At 41.3% G+C, this 27,547-nt stretch overlaps 1 protein-coding gene across 1 annotated transcript; it reads right to left on the reverse strand.

Moving 5' to 3' along the window:
• Window positions 1–809: 809 nt before the first annotated feature.
• Window positions 810–6,468, reverse strand: LOC136426779 (peptidylglycine alpha-hydroxylating monooxygenase-like). The gene is made up of 3 exons (XM_066415504.1): window positions 5,951–6,468; window positions 1,528–1,585; window positions 810–935 (listed from the first exon to the last, which is right to left on the reverse strand). The coding sequence occupies exons 1-3, from the start codon at window positions 6,119–6,121 to the stop codon at window positions 841–843; spliced, it is 324 nt and encodes a 107-aa protein (XP_066271601.1). The 5' UTR covers window positions 6,122–6,468; the 3' UTR covers window positions 810–840.
• Between the last annotated feature and the right edge of the window lie 21,079 nt (window positions 6,469–27,547).

Consider the following 27,547-nt stretch of genomic DNA (forward strand, 5'->3'; position numbering starts at 1 on the left):
CTCACTCCACCCAGGTGTAGAATGGGGTCATTTGTTCTATGTACGCGGCACTGTTAAAATAGGTTATGCCACGCCGTCCTTGCCTGTCAAAAAGCGAAGTCAAATAAAACGTCGGCAAAATGTCATCTTCCGACAACACCCACACACACCCCAGTGGCTACGTGCGGTAAAACACGCACCCGTGTCGTCATGGATGCTCGAGTCCTCTCATAAAAGGTGCCAACGCGTCACTAAAACTGTTTGATCATGGACCCAGCGGAAATTGCCTGTATACCCTTACAGCTGCCAGATGCTTCTGAATTATGTAGATTCCTGGTAGTTTGGATACCACATTTTCTCCAACAGGTTCCTTGTAAGTAATTCGTCTTCTTAAGAATACTGAAGACCTGATGGCAGGTTATTTTAATGTAGAGTTCGTGCATTTCAAGGGCAGGAACAGCCGGACTTTTCTATACTGTGCCCTAACGTGAATTGAAAAAGAAAATTGAAATGGATCTAAAGCATTCATCTTATACAAGGGCTATCACAAATACAGGGTGATTTTAGGAAATGTGTTCTGTCAGAAAATAACACCTATATTGATTTTCTGGATACAACAATCCCTCTAACGACGATATCGTCAAAGATTATCGACAAGGATCGGACTCATGCTCAGTGATTTATGTCTGTTTTGCCATATGCACTCTTTTCAGGTATAGTAATCCTTTAATGGTTGATCGACTTCGTCAAAAAATTCAATACTAGACAACAGTACGATATTTTCCCCAAAAAAATGGCAAAAAACATCCAGAAAGAGCAGAATCCTTACATCTGCTTGGAGATAGGTACAGAAGGTGACAGTTACCACAGGTCCTTGTCTGCGCTGCCGGGGACCTCGCACCCGTACAGCAGCATGTGATGTGCGGCGTGCTCCGCCACCTTGGGCTCGAATCCCACTGAAGCGGTACACAAGCAGATATGAAGATAAAGTTCAAGGCTATATTCATGTGGACCATTCAAAATTACGCTTCTTTAGCGATGCATCGTGATCACAGGTTTTCAACCTGTGGTTCAAGCTCCAGTATTCACTTATCTATCTATTTCATCTTAAAGACAACTAGGTAGCTAGCCTGAGTACCACCCTCCGTAGTGACCGCTGGCTCCAAAAAAATCGCGTGCTTTAAAATCGAAACGAATATCTGACTAACAGCCGTGACGGATACGCGCAGGGTCAGACTCCGTGGTTAGCAAGCGATTTTTTTTGAGCCAGCGGTCACTACGGAGGCTGGTACTCAGGCTACTGGGTAGCCCCATAAATTGTTTGTTTCCAAGGGCATCTAGTATTCATTACATATCTGTAAATAATAAGAAAATTAATACATAAGTTGCATAACAAAATTGAACATGTATACCCAAATCAAAACGATGAAATCATAACGAGGATAATCCATGCAATATATTGAATAGCTTAACTTGAATATGACTCTCTACGTTTGCTTTACTTATAATCACACACGGGTCTAAAGTAATCTTAAGTTAGAACCATACCTATGTAAGACGGTTCGCTCTGATCCAATGGCACCTTGTAGCACAGGTACGTATCGTGCTGTAAAACACAGAGATGAATGATATTCAACATCACATTCAACACCATCAAGAGACGAGAACCAACCTATGTATTAGAATAGTTTTGGAACCCATATTTTAGATTAGTATTAGAAGTCCTGTCACCATATGTCAGTACCTTTGTATTCTTATGTCTGTATTTTGCCCCATAGGGCATATATGTACAACAAAGCTATCATTATTATCATTATCATTCATACCTCAGGAATAACATTGACAGCACGTGTGGTTACGGCATGGCTTCCCGTGTAACTAACCTCAGGGGGTCTACGTTGATCAATATCGTTGAATGCGATTCTTTTAGAAATCAAAGATGCTTGTCCACAATGATTTACAGTTTGAAGTCAATGAAATATTTACGCTTAGCCCAAGACGCCGCTGATCACAGGATTTCCTCAGGAATTGCAAGGCTAGGTTTCTCAAGTGGGCGTTTTTCCTTACATGTAGACATGGTCACAAAAATCCATGTTAACCATTAGCAGACCATTCCCGGATATAAACTAGTCCGCGGTTTGGAGTGCGTATGCATGAATATTTGCAAGACCTTACGAAAGTCGCTGTATCTTTGTTGTTTAATAAAGATTGTTGTATTTAAACATGTACTGTTCTGTCCTTGCATAAGGCATAAAAAATGGGTCTGGATGAGCACGACGTGAAATAATTTACCAGCTATTAGTAAATTATCCATGATGGGAACTGCTCTTCAGGGTGGCAGGTTATTTCAGGTCGAGGGTGCACAGAGGACCGTGAGTGCATTAAAGGACCGAGAATGCATTAATGCCCTGATAATGCAGCGTTCACGAGGGTCTCCCGTGCCTCGCGGGCTGCTACACAAGCTTTTGAGCGCTCCTAAAATTCGATAAGATCGCAAACATTGCCTTAATCCATTTAGTGAGTCGGTGTACGCGCCTAACGGTAGCAGAAACGACAAAAAAACTGTTTAAAGGAAAATTAGCTTGCAAGGTGAAGAGTACGTCATAGAGCGGCTGTACAAAGTTGTCCTGCTGTATCTAATTATGTTGGTGCGCGGTGTTGTGAATATAGAATGTTTCTACGCGTTCTAGATTTTTCAGGGAATCACTGGAATATCTTTCGACAATGCAACTGTACAAGACTAATTTCAGGATCTGCCGAAGAAACGCTGTTAATTAACTTTAAGCTGGCTGTTGAACGAGTGTTGTGTTTCTTTTAAATACTATTTGCATCTCATCTATTCCTCTTCGATATCAGCTCAACAACACTTTTTGCAGCTCAGATGAATTCCATTCAAAAGAAGCAGATGGCTTTACATGGAATAGTGACTGAGATGAGACTAACCGTAAATCAACATCAGTGCTGCTACGATAGGCCCCGTTTCCACTGGATGGGGGCCGTTGAGAGAACACAAAATAACCGAATATGCGACTGCCAAACCCCCGAAAAAGTTGTTTCGATAGAGACTCCGTACATTCATGGAATTCGGAATGGGATTCATCACTTTTGCAAATTCGTATACACCTCTACACTTGACAATTTAATATAGATGGGAACCACTGAGAGAACAAAAAAAGGACCGAATAAGGGATAATAATTGCCAACCCCCGAAAAACTTGTTTCGGTAATGACGCTTTATTCATGGAATAATATGAGAGTAATCGCAAATTTTCCACTTATATACCTCTACATTTAATAACCATAGATGCACTTTGATTCCTCTCAACAGATGCAGAACGTAGGTGATAATCCCACGTAATGCCATCACTAATGCATCAATTTGCCATGTATTGATCTAATATTGCCATAATGCGGGGGCCTTAAAAGTTTCCTATGAAAGATTTATGATGTGTTTCATGCGCGCTGCCATAGAAACTAGTGTTCCCTGTGTAATGTTCGCCAGATGACTTGTTTTCCCCGTGTTATGCTAGGGTTACATTTCCAAACAGGCACCGAGCCGTACTCTCCAAACAGAGGTTGGTGGGGAAGACTGTTACTTTTTTATCATATGCCCCGCTCTCCCCACCCAACGGTGTCAACCCTGCTTGGAGAGTACTTGGTCGGGCTGTTTTCGGAAACGAAAAGTATGTCATAAAAGGCAACAAAACTCACAAAACGTAAACAAAAAAGATAAATCATGAGCATAATTTGTGTATATTTCTTGATGCAAACTTTTAATTTTCGTTCCCGCAAACAGCCTGACCGGGCTCCGGTTTGGAAATGTGACCATACATGTAGCATAATACCGATACAGTCAGACCTGTATAAGTGACCTCCTCTACATATAAGAACCACCTGTTCAATATGAGCACCTTTTGGTAGTCCCATAGTCTATAGATTAGTTTTCCCATTGACAGAACCCTGACTCTATATATAGTGACCACCTGTCCACATAGACCAGATTCTATCGGTCCACTGAGTGGTATTCATGGGCAGCTTTGATTATAGATGATAATACTCGTACATGGTCGTTTTTTCAATGGGAAATAATTGGCGTTTCTCCGGCATGAATCAATGGCTGCCCCAGCGGTCTATTGACTGATTCTTATCGACCTCTGGAAAAGGAATCGTCGCTTTAATGCAGCTTATGGACACCTGCTAATAGGCTTAGGTCAAGGCGCCGTAAATCTTGACATGTTCGCGGTGGTTTTGTTTTCGCGCTGGTCCCTCTACCACGAATTCATGAAGGCAGAGTATGCGTTCCCAATGTATTACTACAAAATTGTTTGAGCCGTTAGCTTGGAACACCACAAAACTTCCTTTTCTTGATTAAGATTAAGTCAATCGTCAAAATAAATGAATTAACTGTAGATTAATTACCTGATGACATGCCTCTCAGATATAGAGCACAATACGAATCAGATCGCATACCAAACTTGTAGTTCATTTCTTTGAACACAATTCAGATCTGATTTCTAAACCTGTTATTTAGCATTATGTGGACAGAATCACATCAACTGTTTTTGTACCAGTGAGTCCCAATTTTCTCAACAACGTTCATTGAGGTTAATTTGAAACATATGGTATCTCGTACATACACTAAGATTTGATCTTGGGCAATTTATCATACTGTGAAATCTCTCGCTGGCCATGGAAGTGCTCAGTTCTGTACACGGATGTTGACTGTTGACGATAATATTGTGGCGTCGGTAGATGGCAGCTTATCATGCATAACCGCCCCTACTGGGCCCTTTGCTCCCATGGAGGGTTGATACGGGCGAACATCAAGTCTGTTAATCGGAGAATACGGGCTTGTTCATTACATTACTTCTACGGGGGGAACGTAAACGGTATATTTTCCATTAGAGCCATTGATGTCGACTATGTGCAGAACCTATAAAGACGGTAGACACGCATTAGGTGATATTTACAAGCAGGGAGACTCGCTTGAACGTCGTAATATCTGGCGCCATCTTGCTTGATGAATGCGTGTGTACTTTGTAAACATGGAATAACCGACTAGGACATGCAAATGACGTGGACACTAGTCCGCCTGAGTACCCTTCCCAGCGGAATAGATACATGAAACAGAGCACTTAAATGTGTACTCATCCCAGAAAATAAGAGTGTATTCCTTCCGGTATCCTACGGTTGCAACGTACATTGTGTAGGAAATTTAGTGGTTTTAGCGTGGGCGTTTTTCGTGAGTGGAAATTTCTGGAATATGAGAGCAGTATTGACATGGATGCTACACTAGTACTGCAGCTTTGTTAGAGAAAAACGCGAGCTCTGACATCTCTTAAACCTCCGTCGTGCCCAGGTTACGTTAGTGTGTGAAATGAAAACTGTTGCTAGCTCACTATCTGTTGATATATACGAGCAGTGGCAGCATGTATCGTAGACATAGAAGGGACCGTATGTACACACAAAATATTTTCAGAATATTTTGTTAATCCTACAACAAATTCTCACCATACGATATGGTTAAGACATAGAAAATATGCAAACTTATCATTATTCTACTCTAAAAACATAACCCACAAAAATTCATACTCGTTTTATGTGAAAATGTTTTTTGTCATTCAGAATATGTTGTTAATCTTACGAAAAATCGTATCACCACGAATTAGGCAGAGAATATGCATACTTATTCTACTATGGACATATCACCCACAAAATGATATAGTTTAGCCATAGAAAATATGCATGCTTATCATTATTCTAATCTAGAAATATAACCCACAAAAAGGCATACTCATTTTGCATGAAAATGCGTTTTTTTGTCATTCCCTCTGCCATAAGTTACGCCGCCCTTTATATAATGCACGCACGATGCACTGTCGCCTTTAAACGTTGAGTCAATACGGGCGCGGTTGGAAAGTAAATGCGCAACATGTGCCAACACGGGCACATTTCCTTCCCTTCACCCTACCTTTTCCGGACGAACGTCGGGCATGAGTATATCCACGTCATATGCAGCGTCTTCTCGCCGATACACGGGTTCGTCTAGATCTGTTAGCCACTTCTGGGTGCGACCTGGGGCCCCCCAAACGGTCACAACCAGCATCCACCCCAGCCACCATCCTTGCCGTGCGCCCACCATCGCTGTTACGTACAGGCCTCTGAATTCCCCTCTGAAATGTCGCGCGGCGTTAAAATTCAACGATCCCTTCCTCTTTAACACTATAATCGCGTCGCCGTCGAGCGCGAGCGTGGGTGGAAGATACCAACGTTCTATCTTGCCTTGATGATACACATTAAGTAGTCCAGCCCTCTTAACGGTGAAATTTGTTTGCTCGGCTTACACGTCAGGTTCGGATAGAAATGCGAGTAGGATTGATATCCGCAGCAAGCCGTGAGATGTAGTCGTGTGTGTTTTTTTACGGGTTATTTACACAGCTATCGACTATGGTCATAAAGGCCCGGAAACGCACAGAAGCGATGGTGAAATCTTGAAAGTGGGTTCAACCATTTTCGGGCGCGGCAGTTTTTTTATTTTTTTTTATCACATGTATATGAGAGACGTTGTGGAAATTGTTAACAGCTCATCGTTCTCTGCCCCCCTCTCTCTGTTTCTTCTCGTTTTGCAAAGTGTGTCCAATGGAATACGGATGATTTGGGGTATATTCCTTTTGCTTTTCCCCATCCGTTATGAAATATGAACTTCAGGCACCTTCGTCTGTCTGTATAATTGATACAGGAGACGTCAGACCCATGTCGCCATGACGAGCTGTGACGTGTGGCAGAAATTCGTCACCGTTCCCTGCAGTCTTTTGAAAATGGCCCAGTTGACGTCAATGTAAACTCATTAGGGAAACGCTTCCGTTCCCCACCCGGACCATGGCTGTTGTACGGGCGGAAGGACACGCGCGGCCCGCCGCCAGTCACGGGTGCACTCCCCGAGGGGATAGCCTGGTAAGTATACCACCAGGAGCTCCCCGGTATGTCTACGGTGCTGGGAGTGCTGCCCGCCCGCCCAGTTCATAAACGCACGCCGGTGAATTTTTCGGGGCTTGGTTTCAATTGCTTTATATATGCCAGCTGGAAGGATAGAGTAAGTAAAAAAAAAAAGACTTTGATTTAGTAGGACTGAGGCCTGAAAAATACCCTAAGCCTGATTACCAGGCTACCTCTGAAGGGAAAGCCACTGTTGAATGTGACAGGCGGGGCGGTCATCTGGAAAATCATCCATCATAGTCGGGCCGGTCCATTACAACATGACGGGGTGTTCTTTCGTAACGACGTTGTCAATTGTAATTGCTGTCAATTGCATTGAACAGTTTAAGATATCAATAAGTCCACACAAATAATTCAAGCAACATCTCATTATCGTGATTAAGAACCTTAGCCGCGCTACGTTACCAAATAGATACATACAAATTGTGAGACGTCAAATAAAGAGCTTTTGCTTGAGAGGTAAGGTAACCGAGCACATTGAGACTTCTGACTGACGCTGAAGGTTTCAGATAAAATTGATTACATGTTGTAATTTACATTTACTGTAATTTACGTTTTAATTTACGTTTTAATCTAACCCAAGCACAATCTGTAACAATCGGTCCAAAAGTGGCAACATTACTTACGGCCACGTAGAAACAGATTGAGTGCCTGGAACACACTTAATTATGGCGACTACAGGTGACTGATGTAAACGTATGCCTCAAAATCTGTCACATAACGTTATAATAGAGTTATACATAAGCATATGCAGTATACGAGTGCAACCTCCCTTAGCTGGCTTTCCCCACTTGCAGGTTTTTTTTTGTATCACTAGAAAAGCCTTGTCTGTGATTATGAGTAGCAGAGATGAAGGATACTGAAACACACATTTGTTATATATAAGAACTTTATTGCACGACAATTGTACATGGTACAACGTATGGTAAGAATTCGGTAACGTAACACAAAGTGGAAGTATAGAATAAGACTTAACGTCATAATTACTAATGCAATACAATAAGGGCTAGCATACGTTTTTGATATTGTGTTATAATCATTGATTTAATCATTAGTTTCAGTATTTTTTCTAATGTGAAAACAGTCTTTTAGATATCTACCTATGTTCGCATTGTGGAGATTGTTGCATTTAAATATGTACTCAAAACGGTCTGTAGCATCGAGACTCTTAAAACTTGTACTTGATTTGAGAAGTGTGAATAGCTTATGACGCAAAACATCATATCAGCATTCCATGACAAAGTGAAATTCATCTTCAATTTTCATTGGACAAGATGGGCATATATACGTGTTAGAGACTGGTTGGTAATTAACCTCCATCAACATTTATCCGCCGGGTTGCATAAATCCGCCACTTTGAAAATCAGTTGAATGACAGATCTCTAGAGCAACACCCCCAGGTATGCACAGCTTAGATATACAGGAGTGCATTATACTGGGGGACGTTGGGTTGGAGATCTGTTTGGGCAAATCTTTTCAGGGTGGCGGAATGATTTACCCTGATGGAATTATGATAGTAGTAACCACTAATCACCAGGGTCTCGTACTGAAATACAGGGTAAGGTGTCCCAATAACCAAAATAGACATCATTCAGCACCAAGGAGAGGGACAGCCTCATTTGGCCAAATAAGTTTTTTCACATTTCCGAGTACGCATGCGCGACAACGAGAATTGTTTACAAGCCCAGGGGCGCGGCTTCACATTTGAGATATTACCCACAATTCCTGTCGCCGCGCACGCGTACTCCGAAGTGTGAACGCGCTTATTTAACACATCTGTTTTTGTCGAGCTCACTTCTCTTTCCTGCATCCCCTCTGGTACCATGTATCTGTTAGTATTCAAAACTATTACTGATGCGAGATTTAACCCGTACTAAGGACGCATTACAACGCACAAGATATGGAAAATAATGGATTCAAGGTTGCAGACCACAGTATTTCTCCTATTGGGATTTACATAGTTAAGGATTCCAAGGTGAGAAGCTTCGACGCTTGAAAATTGATAGAAAGATGCACAATTAGGGTGCCAGATTTTAATATGTTTGATTCAAGGTTCAATCTACAAAATATATGCAAAATGAGGTCACCCAGCGGAGGTCACCGTACTGCAGGCGACTTACAGTAGTCGGGTGGTACCAATATCCAGGCGCGAATCCAAACCGACCGAACAAACATCGTAATCACACTCGTACTGTCTCAAAACGGACGTATTCCTCTACCATTCACCACAGTTTTAGCCTCGCTAACGTGCACAGAAGAAAAACTACGGCCTTTTCAAGCAATGTGACGCACTACATCATACCCGAACAACTATTGTCCACGGGGGTCGCCCATTAATACTGTGTTCTGCGACCCCAAGGGATATGATTCCTTTTCTAACAGCAAAACCTGATCCAGGTACCATGCATAGAATCTAGCCAGTATGACCTGAAAACGACGGGGTGTAACACCAACGCCACCTTCTGATCTTATTCAGAAGTGCAATCTCAGTGACGTAGATAAAGAAACGACGAAATTCTATTCCTCTTCTCTTCTTCTTCTTCTTATTCAATTCACAACATGTCACAACATCACCTAGTAGCCACCCCACCTGCTGAAGCTGACATGAACTGCACTTCAGAGCGCAGATCGAAATTTAGAATTTCTTATCTTTTCTATTGTTTTTCCTATTGAATTTTTAAAACAAAATTTTCGAACCTGTTGTGTCCATAATAGCGGCTTGTAAATTAAACGTCGTTTATTTAGCTTTTTATCTATCCATTTATCATGAATCTATATGGGTAGTCCCTTTGTCCGAATTTGGCTAATTTCCAAGGAAGTCCATAACAGGTATACAGAATGCAAACTCATATGTAATACAAGCTAGAGTGAGATAGAATTCAAGTGTACGCCCACTTACTTTTCATGTGCCATCTTCACACTGTGAATCAATAGCCTGTGTTCACACAATCTCTCACTGGCGGGGATGAATTGAACCCCTTCCCGAGGGCCCTGTAACTGTCGGGCTGGCCACTAGGAGCGCACTTTAGTCAGGCTAGTGAACCAATGCCTTTTCGCAATTCGAGTCAGTCCGGTATTTGAGACACCTTGACCACCTAAAAGTAAACATTTGTCACTAATGTTGATAAGTGAAAAGGCTTTTTGACTCGGGGTCGAACCCAAGGCGGTGCACTTTCTTATCTTTCCATAAATCTGCAATTGAAACATTTTTGCTTGTTGTCAGCTCTCAAAGAAAAGTTACATAACGCTTTCATACAGTAGTATTGACCGGTCAGCGATATGTCATTGACCGGTTCAAAATGGCAACGACCGGTTAACGAGACGAACACGCGCGTAGCCGAGCATGTCGGCAGAACGTAATGCGTATACGGCGCCAATCAGCCTGCTATTTAAATCTATTATAGCTGCCGAATCTCTTTTTCTCTCTTTGGTCAACGTTGCATCGGAGTAACAGCCGTTACATGACATATGTCTTTGGCCACAACTAAATTCACCTATATATTAACCTTAAAAATACGCGAACACGGCCTTTAAAAACGCTTACGTTCTGGCGACGTGCTGCGTATGTACGTGGCCGCCCGTTCTACAAGTCGACTTATGCAACAAGGTCGGGGTGGTGATCTAAGACCTTCAGCTCATGAACTGGAAAGAATGGCACCAATAGCGGTAATCATTCACAAGCTTGTTACTCGGTTCCAACAGTCCGGTTCCAAGAAACCGGAATGACTCATGACTTAACTATTTCTGGTCAGATCAATTTTCCAGAGAATTCTACTTGCCCTTTTCCTTGGAAGCTTCCAGCATAGGAGATTGGGACAGACAGGCAAGGTTGTGTATCACCAATCACAAGGTTAGTTTAAGCCTAGCCGTACTTCCTCGGTAAGCCGAGAAGGGGAAAATAAAAGTGATATATCGATGTTGATCCAGTTAAGCTCACTGAAGAACTTCCACTGATTCTTCCACTGATTGTGACAGATACGACGAATAATATGTACAGTTTTTACGGGTTCATTGTACGGGGAAATTCCCCTAGCACTTCTCAACAAGCACAATGAACTGTGTACCACGGCTTAACATCCCGTCCTGAGGACTGCGACCCTTTCCGGGTGCGTGCATGTCGAGTGAGCGGCACAGCTGTAATCGAATTCACGGCTTCTAGTTCTGGAGAAGTTTCTTTATCACAGCAGTGGAATGGTTTTTGCATGAATTCCTCTCTGTATGTAGCCCTTCAATGTTAGTTAAAGTAATTCCGACCAAGACCAGCGACAGCATACATTGACACCCAAAAGAAAGAACCCCGGTTACACTAAAAAAATGTATCCGATCCGGATCAACTTTTGAAGTGTGAATGGTCCCAAACCGCTTAGATTTCCTTGGATTCCCTCCGATCCGGATCCTTTGCAATTCGCCTCTGGGAGGCACACAGTTCATGCATCGGTCCCATTTCCAATCCGGGGCCCGGCCGGGCAGCTTGTGGGAACGAGAAATATGATATAAAATACAACAAAAGACACAAAACGTTTTAAAAAAAACGGGCAGTCTTTGGAACGAAAAGTATGATATAAAAGACAATAAAAACACAAAACTCACCCAAAATTATTCAAGAGTATAGCTTGTGCAAATTTATGGACATACACTTTGATTTTTCGTTTCCGCAAACAGCCCGGCCGGGCCCCGGTTAGGAAATGTGACCCTAGCATAAGGCGGATGGTTTCCGATCCTTTTTGCCCGAATCGCGCATTGTGAACGCGAATTGGATAGATTCCGTCTCGGATCGGTTTGTTTCATGGTTTTAACGTCATGCATACGGTTAAAGCGGACCTAAGTGGGTGATAAACCACTTCAATTGTACCCACAACATGTCACAAATGTACACTGACACCCGCCTTGAGGTAGACGACATGATCCAGACAATGAGAGACAGAGATGTATGGGCAGTCATCACGACTCGGGCGGGTAAGGCTCGTTATAGGCAAGCGAAGTAATAACTTCGCATTGCTATACCAACTTCTGCATTGCTATTGACCTTCCGTGCGGCCCTATCATGCCCATGTAGACCACTCAAAAAGTTTCTTACCAAAACCTCAGGACTTTCAAGTTGACACGACCTAATGCTAAGTGGACAGAGGTCAAGGACAATCCGGTTACTTGGTTTGAGAGGTCAGCTGCAAGAAAATAAAATGACTCATGCCTTGCTCTTTCAGGTCCGAGGATTTTTGCTGGGACTTCTACTAATCTTTTTCCTTGGAGGATCAGCAGCATACAAGATTGGAACAGAAAATTTAGCATCACATCAAAGGTTCTTTACAAAGCCTCCAAGTTAACAAGACTTAACTACATGGTCCTGGACTGGGGCAAGCCACGGCAGCCGTACAAAAGCCGGTTACTTGGCTTTAGACGTCAGCTGAGAGGTGTCTTGCTCTTTCTGGTCCGATGAATATTTCTGAGAATTCTACTAATCTTTTTCCTTGGAAGATCACCAGCATGAAAGATTTGAACAGAAAACGTTCTGCAAGTCACGCCATTCTTCGACATAAGACATGTGGAGCCGTTTTTCAGCTTTCATGTAGTCTGATCTCAGGAAAAAGCAACTGCAATAACTTCTTCAATATTTAGTATCATATCAAAAGTTCTTGACAAAGCCTCACAAATGAATCAAGACTTAAGTGGATGGTCAAGGCCAAGGACTAGGGCCAACCACGGTAGCCACGTGCACACACATTCGATTCGGTCCTATCATGCCAATTTAGCCCACTCGAAAACCTCACAGGTTCTTACCAAAGCCTCAGGACTTCAAGTTGACACGACCTAAGTGCTAAATGGACAGGGGCCCACCACGGCATCCATACACAACCCGGTAACATGGTTTGAGAGGTCAGTTGCAAGAAAATGAATTACTCATGCTTTGCTCTTTCTGATCCGAAGATTTTTTCTGAGAATTCTGCTAATCTGTTCCCTTGAAAGAACATCAGCATGAAATATTGGAACAGAAAACGTCATGCAAGTCACGCAATTCTACCACCGTTTTTCATCTATCATACATTCTGATCTCGGGAAAGAGCAACTGCAATTACTTCTTCAACAGCGTCAATTTAGTATCACATCAAATCTCTTGACAAAGCCTCCAAGTTAGCAAGACTTTACTACATGGTCCTGGACTGGGGCCAGCCACGGTACCAAACACAAGCCGGATACTTGGCCTGAGAGGTCAGCTTCAAGAAAAAAATATTTTCTGATCTCAGGAAAAAGCAACTGCAATTACTTCTTCAACTACTAAAATGGTATCAAAAGTTATTGACAAAGCCAAAAAAGTCACAAGACTTAATTACATGGTCCTGGACTCAGATGCCAGCCACGGCAGCCGTACAGAAGCCGGTTACTTGGTTTGAGAGGTCAGTTGCAAGAAAAGAAAATGACTCATGCTTTGCTCTTTCTGGTCCGAGGAACTTTTCTGGGAATTCTACAAATCTTTTTCCTTGAAAGATCACCAGCATAGATATTGGAACAGAAAACGCCATGCAAGTTACGCCATTCTATGACATGAAGAAGAACTTTATTGCACAACTATTGTCAGGTACAAAGCATGGCAACAACAGTTAACATAGAACAAGACATAAGCACGGGATAACACTATTCACTGCAACATAAGACATTTGGAGTCGTTTTTCAGCTACCATACATTCTGATCCCAAGAAAAAGCAACAGTTGCAATTACTGCAAGATTTAGTATCACATCGAAAAGTTCTTGACACAGCCTGAAAGGTCACAAGACTTTACTACATAGTCCTGGACTGGTGCCAACCACGGTACCTTACCCAACCCGGATACTTGGTTTGAGAGGTTAGTGAATGAATCATAACTTGCTCTTTCTGGTCCAAGGGATATTTCTGAAAATTATGCCAATCTATTTTCTTTGAAAGATCAGCAGCATGGAATATTGGAACAGAAAGGTTATGTTATGATTATTCCATGTTACGTCAAACTACGTCATAAGGCAGTTTTTCAGCTTTCATACATTCTGGTCTCGGGAAAAAGCAACTGCAATTACTTCTTCAACTGCGTCAATTTAGTATGACATCAAAAGTTCTTGACAAAGCCTCCAAGTTACAAGACTTAACTAGAGTTCCACGAACACTTTATCTTCGCCAAATAATCAAGGCTTATTATGGAGAGTGATTAATATTTACATGCTTATCACCCGCTGCAAATTTGATCATGCACCATACCAATTGGAAGTTATGATGGGGGGAGGGAGAATGAGTCCAGTCTAGATAGTGTTAAAAATCATTTGGTGGTACAGGACTAGTATATGTGTAGAGTGTGCTGATATATGTAATAACTGGTCATGAAAAAGTATGAGTATGTTGATATTATATGGGCCACCAAGGTTCGATATTGCAGTGTTGTAAGTTGACAGCGATGATAAAATGGTACAGTCAACATATATGAATAGAATAAATCTTTATTCCATATCATAGACATTTTGAAAGACATAGTAGATCATAGTACATGTGACCGCATCTAGCAGTGGTGTAGTTTTGGTGCAGTGTACTCTCCAAGAGGAGTGGGTCTGGCTGGGTTTTCGGCGTGTTTTTAGGTGTTTTTGTCAGGCTTTCCATTTTGTCCCCTTTTAGCTATGTCGCCAACCGTATGTTGAACAAAAATTCCTAAACTGAACACGTTAAAAACCAGCTGGACCCACACCTCTGCTTGGAGAATAGTGGGTGCTTCAATACAAAAAGATTTTCTAATCTCAGGAAAAAGCAACTGCAATAACTTCTTCAACTACTAAAATGGTATCAAAAGTTCTTGACAAAGCCAAAAAAGTCACAAGACTTAATTACATGGTCCTGGACTGGTGCCAGCCGTACAGAAGCCGGTTACTTGGCTTGAGAGGTCAGTTGCAAGAAAATGAAACGACTCGTACCCTACTCTTTCTGGTCCGATGGATTTTCCTGAGAATTCTACTCATCTTTTTCTTTGAAAGAGCATCAACATGAAATATTGGAACATAAAACGTCATGCAAGTTACGCTATTCCACGACAAACGACATGTGGAGCCGTTTTTCAGCTATCATACATTTTGATCTCGGGAAAAAGTAACTGCAATTACTTCTTCAACTTCTAATTAAACTATAACATCACATAAAAAATTCTTGAAAAGGCCTAACAGGTCGCAAGACTTATTGAACTACATGGTCCTGTATTAGGGTTAACCACGGTACCGTACACTTGGTTTGAGAGGTCAGTTGCACGAAGTGAAATGACTCATGCCTTGCTCCTTCTGGTCCGAGGAATTCTTCTGAGAATTCTACTAATCTTTTTCCTTGAAAGATCAGCAGCATAGAAGATTAGAACAGAAAATGTTGTGTAAGTCACGACATTCTACGACTTAAGGCATGTGGAGCCGTTTTTCAGCTTTCATACTTTCTGATCTAAGGAAAAAGCAACTGCAAATACTTCTTCAACTACTAAAACTTGGTATCACACCAAGAGTTCTTGACAAAGCTTCCAAGTTAACAAGACTTAAGTGCATGGTCCTGGACTGGGGCCAGCCACGGTACCATACACAAGCCGGTTCCTTGGCTTTGAGAGGTCAGTTACAAGAAAATAGAATGACTCATGCTTTGCTCTTTCTCATCCGAGGGGTATTTCTGAGAATGCTACTAATCTTTTTCCTTGAAAGATCACCACCATAAAAGATTGGAACAGAAAAGGTTAATGTTATGCGTTTTCCAAGTCACGCATATACAGTGTAAGGTAATTGTGGAGCCTTTTTTTCAGCGTTCATACATTTTGATCTAAGAAAAAGCAACTTCTTCAACTATCAGTATCATCAAACTGCTATGTCACGTCATACTACGACATAAGGTAATTGTGGAGCAATTTTTCAGCTTTCATGCATTAGGATCACAGGAAAAAGCAACTGCAATTACTTCTTCAACTACTAAAATTTGGTATCACATCAAAGGTTCTTGACAAAGCCTCAAAGTTAACAAGACTTAACTACATGGTCCTTGACTGGGGCCAGCCACGGTTGGGTACAAAAACCGGTTACTTGGTTTGGGAGGTCAGTTGCAAGACCATAAGATGACTCATGTTTGCTTTGCTCTTTCTGGTCCGAGGGGTATTTCTGAGAATTCTACTAATATCTTTTTCCTTGAAAGATCAGCAGCATTGAATATTGGAACAGAAAAGTTTATGTTACGTTCTTACCAAGTCGCAGACGTTTTTCAGCTTTCACGCATTCTGATCTCAGGAAAAAGCAGCTACAATTACTTCTTCAACTACTAAAATTTAGTCACATCAAAAGTTCTTGACAAAGCCTCAAAGGTCTCAAGACTTAAGTGCATGGTCCTGGACTGGGGCCAGCCACGGTACAGCACACAAGCCGGATACTTGGCTTGAGAGGTCAGTTGCAAGGAAATAAAATGACTCGTGCTTTGCTCTTTCTGGGTCAAGGAATTTTTCTGAGAATTCTGCTAATCTTTTTCCCTGAAAAATTGCGTACAAGATTGTAACAGAAATGTTCTTTATAAGTCACGCCAAATTATTCACTCTTTGGTCTTTCTGGTCAAATGATTTTTTCAGGCAATACAAGCATTAACACAGAGCACCTCAGAAATTGTTAAGACAGAAAAGTGAAAAGATGATACAAACTTATAACAAAACATATTGCACGAACTCATAACGAAATATGATGATCTGATAAATATGCTAGAAACAAATGATACGGTATGACAAAATCTAAAAATTAATGAAGGCGAATCCCTTTACCCGATGGCAAAATGGATGATTGAACACACTAAATCTAAAACTTGGAGGAAAATCAGGAATCAAATTAAACCGTTTTGAAGCTATGAAGGCACGGCTTAGTCACACCCGAGCTGGTAACATGCTTGAGAAGTCAGCTCCAGGGCAACAAGATTACCCATGCCTTGATCCTTCTACTCAAAGGAACGTTTCTGAGAATTCTATTCATATTTTTATCTCGGAAGGCCGCACACATAAAAGAGTAGAACGGTGAAGGTTATGTTTTTTTTCTAACCTTTGCGATAGAATAGTAGTTAACAATGTTATTAAGTCTATCTGGCACCAGATTGTGCATAGGGCGGTGCCTATCTCTGACTTAATAGCCCTTGGGCCACACAATTTGTGCTTTTTCCGTACTCTTTTCCATATCTTGGAAAGCCACATGCATAAAATATTGGAACGGTCTAGGATATGTACATTTCTCTACCCCATGCCATAGTTTAACAGTTTTAAAAGTTATAAAGTGTTTTCGGCACCAGATTCTGCATAGGGCGGTGCCTATCTCTGACTTAATAGCCCTTGGGCCACACAATTTGTGTAATCACTACAACAGGGGGCTAGTCCGCTGGTAGTGATGCGTGTTCAACTTCCATACTCTTTCCCAAATACTGAGTGCTAAGCAGAGAAAGCAATATGTACCATTTCTAAAGTCGTTGATTCAAGTCACAACCTACCGAAATCGAACACTCCACTAATTTGACCATTGCACCGGCCATAGTATGGTAAACCAAAAGACTTTATGGAGCTATTTTCAGCTTCCATGCATGCTCCTTTTAGACAAGTGGTAACTGCACTAACTTCGTCAACTACTAGCATCACATAACTCCCCGAGGATATGATACGAGATGAAAGGAAAGTTGGGGTTGCCCAGTGGTGGGTACCTACAAATGATGGAAAAGCCTTCCATATACATGTACAGCCTTTAAGCCTATAAAACCAATGTTCACCACCATCTCCCAGTATAATCGTCTACTTTTACCAGCAATGCAGTTCAATGTCTAGAAGTGCTCAAATATGGCCTTGCATTGAACAAACCCGTACAAAAAAATTAATTTTGTTATGAAATTTCATCTTTAGATAAACTGAATCTGCTATGATAAGAACGACATGATTTGCGTTTTCGGACCTGCATACATTTTCCGGTACGGTATTGGATGGACTACGATAAAGTTAAAGTCATCCCGCGCTACTCTCCAAGCAGAGGTTTGTGGAGAAGATTGTGACCTTTTTATCATATGACCTGTTTTTTGTCCGCTCTCCCCAGGCGAACACCCGACTCATTTGGGCATTGCACCGGCCATAGTATTTTTATCAAATGAGTTGAAATTTGGCACAACGATATGCTCACATCTCCTGTTAACTGAAACATCTCGTTTTGTTGCCTATAGTTTTGTGTGAGTGACTGAAATAATTTTCAGATAGGCGTCCCTTCATCCAGTCCGTCAGAGGCAAAGATCAGTTACCACGGTCCCTTTGTGCCAAACTTTAACTCATTTTGTTTTAAAAAAGTGAACCTGCTATGATTATTCATTTTCGGACCTGATTACATTTTCCGGAGCGGTATTGGAGAGACTTTGATGAAGCGTCGCAAAAAAGTGTCTCATCGTTTTCATTACAGAGATCCCCTGAGGAAAGATCTTCCTTTCAGAGTATGACGAAGGTGAAGGATTTATGAAAACATCGCCGACACATGAATGAAGAATGATAACCGGTATTAACCATGTTGTTTTGGATAATTGGCTCTCACCGTTTTGCATGTCTTACTCAGACGTGTGCCCGGGAATCTCCCGGTTAATTGGGCCGGAAAGAATCGCGACACATATCAAAAATGAATCCGGCTCTATATCTAATCCTTTTAGCATGGTAAGTAGGCTCTTGTCGTTCGTGCATACCTGACACCCCCATCCATCCCATCGCTGCCACCAGTGTTAGTGTGGGTATTAGGCACTAGTCCAGGAGAGCAAGGATGAGGTCTGCATTCTTTGCTTGCCTGGTGAGAACTGCTGTAGATAGACAGTGTCTATCTCCTCTATTGATCACTAAGGCCCCCATTCCACTAGACGGCGATCGCGTTGCGCTCTCGCTACGACCTAAATCAAATTTGTGAAACCCTTGACTTCATAATTGAAATATCAGGCAAAATGTAAAAGTATCACTGAAAAGACAACAAGAGTCCGTAGGACACAATTCTCCGTGAAGTATTTATAGTATGTACAAGTATTGACCCACACAAATTGCATCTCTGCTCAGTGTTTTAGAGCAAGTAAAGAAAAAGTGTTTATCTTTTTCTTTCAATACAGGAGTGGTCAACCTGCTGAAAAGTATGTTTTTACAGCATGGCACAGATGGGATCTAGAAATTCCGGGAAAAGTCACAAAGTTAGATCTAGATGGCCCCTTTTCAATTATCAACGAACCATTCAGCCTTACAACTAAGATGTATCAGAAATCACAAATATGCAGTAAATCCTCTTTCCACAATTTATTGCAGGCCGGCCTGATCTATAGCTATCAAGCTATTTGTAATAAAAAAGGCTAATTTATATTATCATAACATTTCACGAAGGTCAAAGGTCACCGGATCTAACCACCCGGAAGTGACACTGGCGCGCGCACTTTTCTGAGAGATATTTCTCAACAATCTTTCATCCCCTGCGTAAACTGTTTACATTGTCACAGCCTCCGTATTATAAACTACAAGTGTGGTAAGTTTGAAGGTCCAGAGATTTGCCATTTTCACACTGTGCGTAAAAATGCATCGTCCGTCCCGTGCGCACATACTGTATGCGAGTTGCGAGGGACACGGCATACTTAATACACAGACTGGAGCTCACTTTGCACATGTTCGCAGCTAAAACTCACAATTCCCGTTGCCGCATTGGTATGTAACTTGGTATATCGTTTGCTAGGTTGCGTGTGGTGATGCACGTTGTCTATTTTTCAATGTAACAGTGACTATACGATCACAGCAAGTAAGGAAGATTTATACCCCGTATCTGCCTGAAGTATTCCAGTCATGCATAACGGATTATAACATGGTCCCTATGGCAGGGCAGTGGGACATAGCATTAATTATAGGGGTGCAATTACGATATTGGATTGACGTTTAAAGTAGTTATGGTGTAACAAAGCTATTGTGCATCACCACGCCGAACCAGGCAAACGATATGCCAAGTTACACACCAATGCGACAACGGGATCGTGAGTTATAGCTGCGAACGCGCAAACAAATGCATTCCCAATACTCCCAGAAGGAGGTATTCCTCCTTCCCGGAGTAACAAAACACGCAAAGCGTTAAAAGATTCGTTTTCTATCTGTGCAATCAGTTTAGCGCGCTGTTAAATTTTAGGTCGCAGAGAGCGCGCGGCGAGAGCGCCGTCCTAGTGGAATGGGGGTATACCATTGGATATCTTCATGTTATTACAGCTAAACATCTTGCACACTCTAAATGTGCTCTCAACACTAGTAGGGCGGCGACCGAGCTGCGACCGAGCTGCGACCGTGCGATTTGCCATCAGAATGCTCAACAAATGTCATAGATGATAAACGAATAGCTTTACGCCTTGTGTGTTTTGTTTTCTTTTCAATACAATACTCTCATATTTTGCGTGATGTTCTAAGTAAAGGGTTAGTATGAATAAATTATAAAGTGAAGGTTTACACAAATTTAATCTAGGCCGTAGCGAGAGCACAGCGCCCGAATACAGATTCTCAAACGTTTGGAGGAAAATTGTGCCCTGAATATACATGTACATTGCTATGGTTTCTTCTGATCTGAGGCTCAATATAAATGTAAATATCAGATCCAGCGTCTTTATGAATGAGCTATCAAAATGAAATCCAGGCGCTACTTCTTTCAATGTAGGACAAAATAGTCAAATACATAATTTTTCATAACATTTCATAGATTTTCCTTGATATTCGAAGCTCACTGTTACATAGCACGGCGTCCTGTACTCGTACTCTGTGGTAGTTCATGATTCACATACGGAAAGAATGTAGAAAATCTTTCTTCTTAAATGTGGAAGATTGGAAGTTGGTCTGTGATTCCCGGTTGAACAGGAACTTTGATACACCATGGTTGTACTCTTGTTCTGTCATACACACCCGAGAAAACACATGTTCCCTATTTAAGTCTTTTAAATCATCTTATGGTGTTCCTCTGTTATTTTCAGCACCATACTTGCACCTGTGCCGTGATATGAATTACCTTTTTCATACGTGTGTACAATTCTTTCAAATTGTTTAACTGGGGTTCCTCTGCTGTTTTAAACCCAAAATGTGTACTTTGCCCTGGTATGAAAGTAAAATGACTTAAATTTTGCGTGATGGTGCTTTGTGAATGTGCTCGGAGGCCTATCGTCTTATTTGTGGCATACCCTGGTTGAGAATCAACTAGTTTGGAATTTTTTACCATTTTCAGCAAACAAATATACGTTTTGGGCTATTTCACATGTGCCTTAACCTGACTGGACGTTAAGTTATGATTTTTGATTTAACTTTTAACAGGCTTTCTGAATCCCGATCCTCAAAAGCGTTTGATGATCCTGCTCAAATCCTCCTGAGCCAGGAGGATCAGGAGACAGGAGACATGAAATGGTCCTTCATAGGGCGGATGCGCAGGAAGATACCACCCAGCATCACACACCAGGCTCTAGCCAGGAATCCACCGGGCAAACGGAAGGGAGGACGGCCAGAAATCAGCTGGAGGAGGGACTCAGAGGAGGAGATGAGGGGCATAAGCAACAGCTGGCATGACTTCAGAAAGAAAACCCAGAGACGAGTCCAGTGGAGGATCATCATCGATTCCCCAATGCTCCAACCGGGGCAAATGGCCCAACTAACTAACTAATCATATAAAACAGCTGCAGGCTCCCTGCAGAATACTAAAGCAGGCGTCGAGCTATATTGTAAGGAGATGAATACGTACGAGCCCTTAACTGCTCGGAGAAGTGGCACGTATGATGAATTGAGCGCTAGCGCCGAGGACTTCCCACAGACCTGATGCCACGCTGAGAAAATCCTAATTGATTTCATCTTTGTCTTGTCTTTGTAGTGTCTTTGACTTGTCTTCGTCTTTGTCTTTGTCTAATTTGTTTCCCTATTGTACAATCTAAGATTGCCTTGTCTTTATTTGCATATAGATTCATAGTTCGTGGTTAAAACCTGCTGTTCGACAAGCTTGCTCAGAGTCACTGACAAAAAGTAGTGGATGCTACTTGAAACGTCTGACCGTTTCCAAAATCAAATCCAGTTGCTTGAGCAACTTTTATTTGGAGTACCTAATTGATTTCCTTTGCAGGTTTCTCTCAGGAGTACTTCACACGTTCAGCTTCAGATCAAGTATCGCTGCTTGCACTCCCTCAGGTTGTCGAATCAATCAATGCCAGAACTACTAGAAGCGTTCAATAATAGCCTCTACCAGGCTCCGGAGGCGGCTGGAAAAAGTAGAAATTGGTCAAATAGACAGAAAAACATGAAAGAGGAGTTAGTCTGCTATAGGGGTACAGTTTGGATGGCATATTGGACCCTCTCTCCGTAGGCGACTCCCTTAGCATACTATTCACTCTATTTGGCCAATTTCTACTATTTTTCCAGCCACCCGCGGAGCCTCGTAGAGGCTATTATTGAACGCTCCTCGTTGTACGTATACTAGCATTGATTGATTCGACAGCCTGCAGGAGTGCAATAACTCCTCGGCCTCATCCAGAAACAAGGGGCACAGATCAATTTAAAGGGTATAGTATACGTAACGTATGACGGATACACTAACTTACCTTAGACCTAAGATCCTCCCTCAATGTCAATGTTGTATGGCGGACTAAGTCTTTGATAAATGTCCACCAAACCTGAACTTTTCATCACTGATTACTTTTCAGGAAACAACCTTTTGAAAATCAGTAACGTTAGGTGAGAGAGAAGACAATTACATGGAAAATTGAGCTGTGGCCTGGAGAGTGCGGGTCAACTTAAGGGCTCTCCTTGGTCCGCTTGAAGTTATCTACCCACTTCATCCCTATTTATCATGAATTGTTCAAGATATGAGGATAAACGCTCTAAGCTGTTCACCTTTATTTCCGATTGTTCCAGTCAATTCAATATGCTCCATTCTGTTGATAGATTTGATTATATACTGAGAGGAGACAATCCTTACTGTGTTCAAATAGGTATATACATCAAAGAATGTTTAGACATAAGAACAAGTAATGTATAAGTATACGACACGCTAAATTCCATATGTTGCCCTATTCCATATGACTGTATGTAAACAAACTCATGAGTATAAACTTTGTTTGTTGGCATGTATGTATGTATGTATAGATTAAGTAGACCTTACGAGAGTCGCTGTACTTTTGTTGTGTCAATAAAGATTGTTGTTGTTGTTGTTGTTGTTGTATTGAAATACGAAGGAATTTTTCATCCAACATTTTGACAATGCCTATTAAGTAGATTTCATGGCATGGGGAATACAGGAATTGACGCACGCTCCTCTGATCACAGATGTAGCTTCTTATCTATGCTTTCCTGTCATCTAACGACTGACGTACTGATTTAAAAAAAATGTTGCCTGCAAGAAAATGACCACAATTATTCACGCTTGCTCGGTATTTAAAAAAAGGCTTAATACTTTATAATCATGTCCCAAAATAAGAGTTGTGCCGCTTGTTTATGGGTGAGGCAGAGAACTAATTGATCACCCTGGTACTCTCCCTACCTTCCGTTCCCTTATGCCTGGCGAGGCAACCACAGAAGGGAATAGTACGGCTAATCATAAACCCTCCTCCTTCAGTGTCGAAAATAACCCCCGAGTTCTGACATCAATCTTCTTAAGAGCCACTTGTGGGATCATAGGAATGTGGTGTATCTCATTAAACACCTGTACCTGTAACGTTACATGTTATGATTAATTGATATCATTGATATATCATTCAAGTTACAATATTCAGTGCAAGGGAATTATATTATCGAGGGACTTAATTTCTCGGAAGAAGGGAAAGGACGTTTTCACGATGCCCTAAGTTTAAACACTGCTCTAGTACAGTATAAATACATTGGAAACTCATATTTGCGTTGTCATGAATTAACAATAGAGATGTCACCGCGACAACCGCGAAGGTAGAACCAACTCGATCATTTCGATGTTCAGTAGTCACGAAACGACAAAATCCAAGATCTCGATACAGATCAGAAAGGCGACACCTGCCAGCAAATACATCATGTTTGCCTTAACATTGTCGATCCTTGCAAACTATCGCTATGTTTATTCTCACTCAAAAACATGCATAACATATGGTAACAAGCCCCTCCAGTTCTTTCCACATGCTACGTGACGTAATCGGGCACCACAATGTGTCTGCTACACCTCCAGTAACCATGGTGACAGCTGTCTGGTCCATGTCACTGACCTTATTTGTTTGGAGAATAATAATTCTGATAGGACACTGAAAGTTACTATAATCGTAACATGCCTTCTATAAATCTTGATATTACAAACATGTGGAGCCCGACTGACTCAAAGAGAAGATTGTGTTTTCATTGTTCATCATCAATCATGAATACCAAAGTTATTTTATTCACAACCAAGTATTTTACAAGTCTCGACGTTTCGACGACTGTCTGTCGTCTTAATCAGGACAATGCAGGGCCCTGATGTCGAAACGTCGGCTCTTGTAAAATACTTGGTTGTGAATAAAAGAACCTTGCTGTTCAGTCATTCGCCAACCTGATGAAATTATTCACGGATTAGCAATCATGTCTGTCAGCATCCACCACAATTAGAGATCACGACAGATGTGAATATCATGCCGTTCATGCTTTGATTGAATTATTAAGATCAACATGGAGACAATGATGGAGCACGTTTATTTACCTATTACATTCACTTGAGGATCATGCAGACATAATGCATATGCCTATGGCAATCCCTCTTCCTCAAACATAAAAGCAAATGTAAGACAATTACATTAGGAACACATCGTACATAAGAATACAAGAACAATGAAGGGGAATCACGACGAGTTGGTGTACAGTTAATCACGAAAACCTAACATCTACTAACATGATTCCACCGTGGCACATAATTAATTACGCCAGACCGCCACCCTGAAAAGATACGTCCAAACAGATCTCCAACCCAACATCCCCCAGTATAATGCACTCCTGTATTTCTAAACTGTGCATACCTGGGGGCCGGGGGTGCTGCACTAGAGATCTCTCAAACCCACTGTTTTTCAAAGTGGCGGATTTATATAATCCGGCGAATTAATGTTAATGGAGGTAAATGTTACCTGTACATTCAATAAAGGTGTGAACAATATGAAGAATATTACCGTTTTGCAAGTCTGAAAATCAAGAAAGTTAGAAGTCTCAGAAGTTTCCGTGGATGAAGAAACGCATGCGATCTGGCCATTTGACTTTTCAAATGTCTCTGGAGATTGATTAAGCAAAAGCCTACTTTTTGTGAATCCGTCAAATGAAATACCAGAAATATTACCATTTTGTGAGTATGGAAAGCAAGTTAGAAGTTTCAGAAGTTTCCCTGGATGAAGAAACATGCGATCTGGCCATTCGACTTTTCAAATGTCTCTGGAGATTGATTAAGCAAAAGCCTACTTTTTGTGAATCCGTCAAATGAAATACCAGAAATATTACCATTTTGTGAGTATGGAAAGCAAGTTAGAAGTTTCAGAAGTTTCCCTGGATGAAGAAACATGCGATCTGGCCATTAGACTTTTCAAATGTCTCTGGAGATTGATTAAGCAAAGGCCTACTTTTTGTGAATTCGTCAAATGAAATACCAGAAATATTACCATTTTGTGAGTATGGAAAGCAAGTTAGAAGTTTCAGAAGTTTCCCTGGATGAAGAAACATGCGATCTGGCCATTCGACTTTTCAAATGTCTCTGGAGATTGATTAAGCAAAAGCCTACTTTTTGTGAATCCGTCAAATGAAATACCAGAAATATTACCATTTTGTGAGTATGGAAAGCAAGTTAGAAGTTTCAGAAGTTTCCCTGGATGAAGAAACATGCGATCTGGCCATTAGACTTTTCAAATGTCTCTGGAGATTGATTAAGCAAAGGCCTACTTTTTGTGAATTCGTCAAATGAAATACCAGAAATATTACCATTTTGTGAGTATGGAAAGCAAGTTAGAAGTTTCAGAAGTTTCCCTGGATGAAGAAACATGCGATCTGGCCATTCGACTTTTCAAATGTCTCTGGAGATTGATTAAGCAAAAGCCTACTTTTTGTGAATCCGTCAAATGAAATACCAGAAATATTACCATTTTGTGAGTATGGAAAGCAAGTTAGAAGTTTCAGAAGTTTCCCTGGATGAAGAAACATGCGATCTGGCCATTAGACTTTTCAAATGTCTCTGGAGATTGATTAAGCAAAGGCCTACTTTTTGTGAATTCGTCAAATGAAATACCAGAAATATTACCATTTTGTGAGTATGGAAAGCAAGAAAGTTTCAGAAGTTTCACTGGATGAAGAAACGCATGCGATCTGGCCTTTCAACATTTCTAATACCCCGGAGATTAATTAAGCAAAAGCCTACTTTTTGCATATTCGTCAAGGAAAATACTGGAAATATTACTGATTTGTGAGTATGAAAATCAAAAAAGTTAGAATGATCAGACGTTTCCCTGGATAAAGAAAGCGCATGCAACGTGGCCATTCAACTTTTCTAATGTCACCGGAGACTAATCAAGCAAAGCCTACTTTCTTACGAATTCTTCAAAGGAAATATCAACATTTTGTGAGTATGGAAAGCAAGAAAGTTAGAAGTCTCAGAATATCACCGGAGTCTCACAGGAGACTAATCAAGCAAAAGCCTACTTTTTGCATATTCGTCATTCAATATACCAGACATATTGCCGTTTTGGATGAAGATCAAGAAAGTTCGAAAAATCAGAAGTTTCCCTGGATTTAGCGCATGCAACGAGGCCATTCAACTTTTTAAAGAGATTGATCAAGCAAAAGCCTACTTTTTGCACATGCATCAAAGGCCGACGCACGGAACTGGAAATTCCTCGTGAGAATGGTCTGTACAGGATACGAATGTCGTACTCTATCACGTTTGCTAGTTTTGTCACCCACCCACATATCGGATCATGAATCATACGAACGCGATCTTTACATAGTAGTTGGCGTTTTTTATTTCCTTGAAAAATGGAGCTATTGTTTTGGGTGTGTCTGTCTGTGTGTCTGTGTGTGTTTGTGTTCCGGATCTTCGTAGTCAGCATAACTCGGAAACCTCTGGTTTGATTGTGATGGTATTTAGTATGTGGGCAGGTGTTGACAAGACGAAGCTCAATTTTGATTTTGGGCTCCTAGTATGTGACCTTGCTACTGCAGCGGCACTTCTGTTTTTTCTACCTTTTGACCTGGACTTCCTATGGTCTTGTTTTGTAATAGTTTATCGCGTTTAATAACACTTGTTTTGGGAAACTGCATTGCCAAGTTTCCTAGGAGTATATTGACCTACTCTCAAGAAAGGATTGATTTTTTTTACACCAAGTGTTTGTGACAAGAGCAAGAAAAAGGTGTTCCAGCGTAGGGAATATTCAAGATTGCGTCGACGAAGGTTAGACATCCAGGTATTAAAATATGCCAAATAACAGTTACTCAAGAAACTGAATATAATTTTGGAAACGGTCAGACGTTTCAAGTAGCATCCAATAGTTTTCGTCAGTGACTCCGAACAAGATTTGTCGAACAGCAGGTTTCAAAAATCATATCCAGTTGCTTGAGTAAC

Source organism: Branchiostoma lanceolatum, chromosome 2, assembly GCF_035083965.1.
Source record: "Branchiostoma lanceolatum isolate klBraLanc5 chromosome 2, klBraLanc5.hap2, whole genome shotgun sequence".
Lineage (NCBI taxonomy): Eukaryota > Metazoa > Chordata > Leptocardii > Amphioxiformes > Branchiostomatidae > Branchiostoma > Branchiostoma lanceolatum.

Coding starts and splice junctions, on each gene's coding strand:
- LOC136426779 (XM_066415504.1), bottom strand. CDS start 6,121: ATGGTGGGCGCACGGCAAGGATGGTGGCTGGGGTGGATGCTGGTTGTG. Junction 1,586..5,950: donor CCGACGTTCGTCCGGAAAAG/GTAGGGTGAAGG, acceptor TGTGTTTTACAG/CACGATACGTACCTGTGCTA. Junction 936..1,527: donor GAGCGAACCGTCTTACATAG/GTATGGTTCTAA, acceptor GTACCGCTTCAG/TGGGATTCGAGCCCAAGGTG.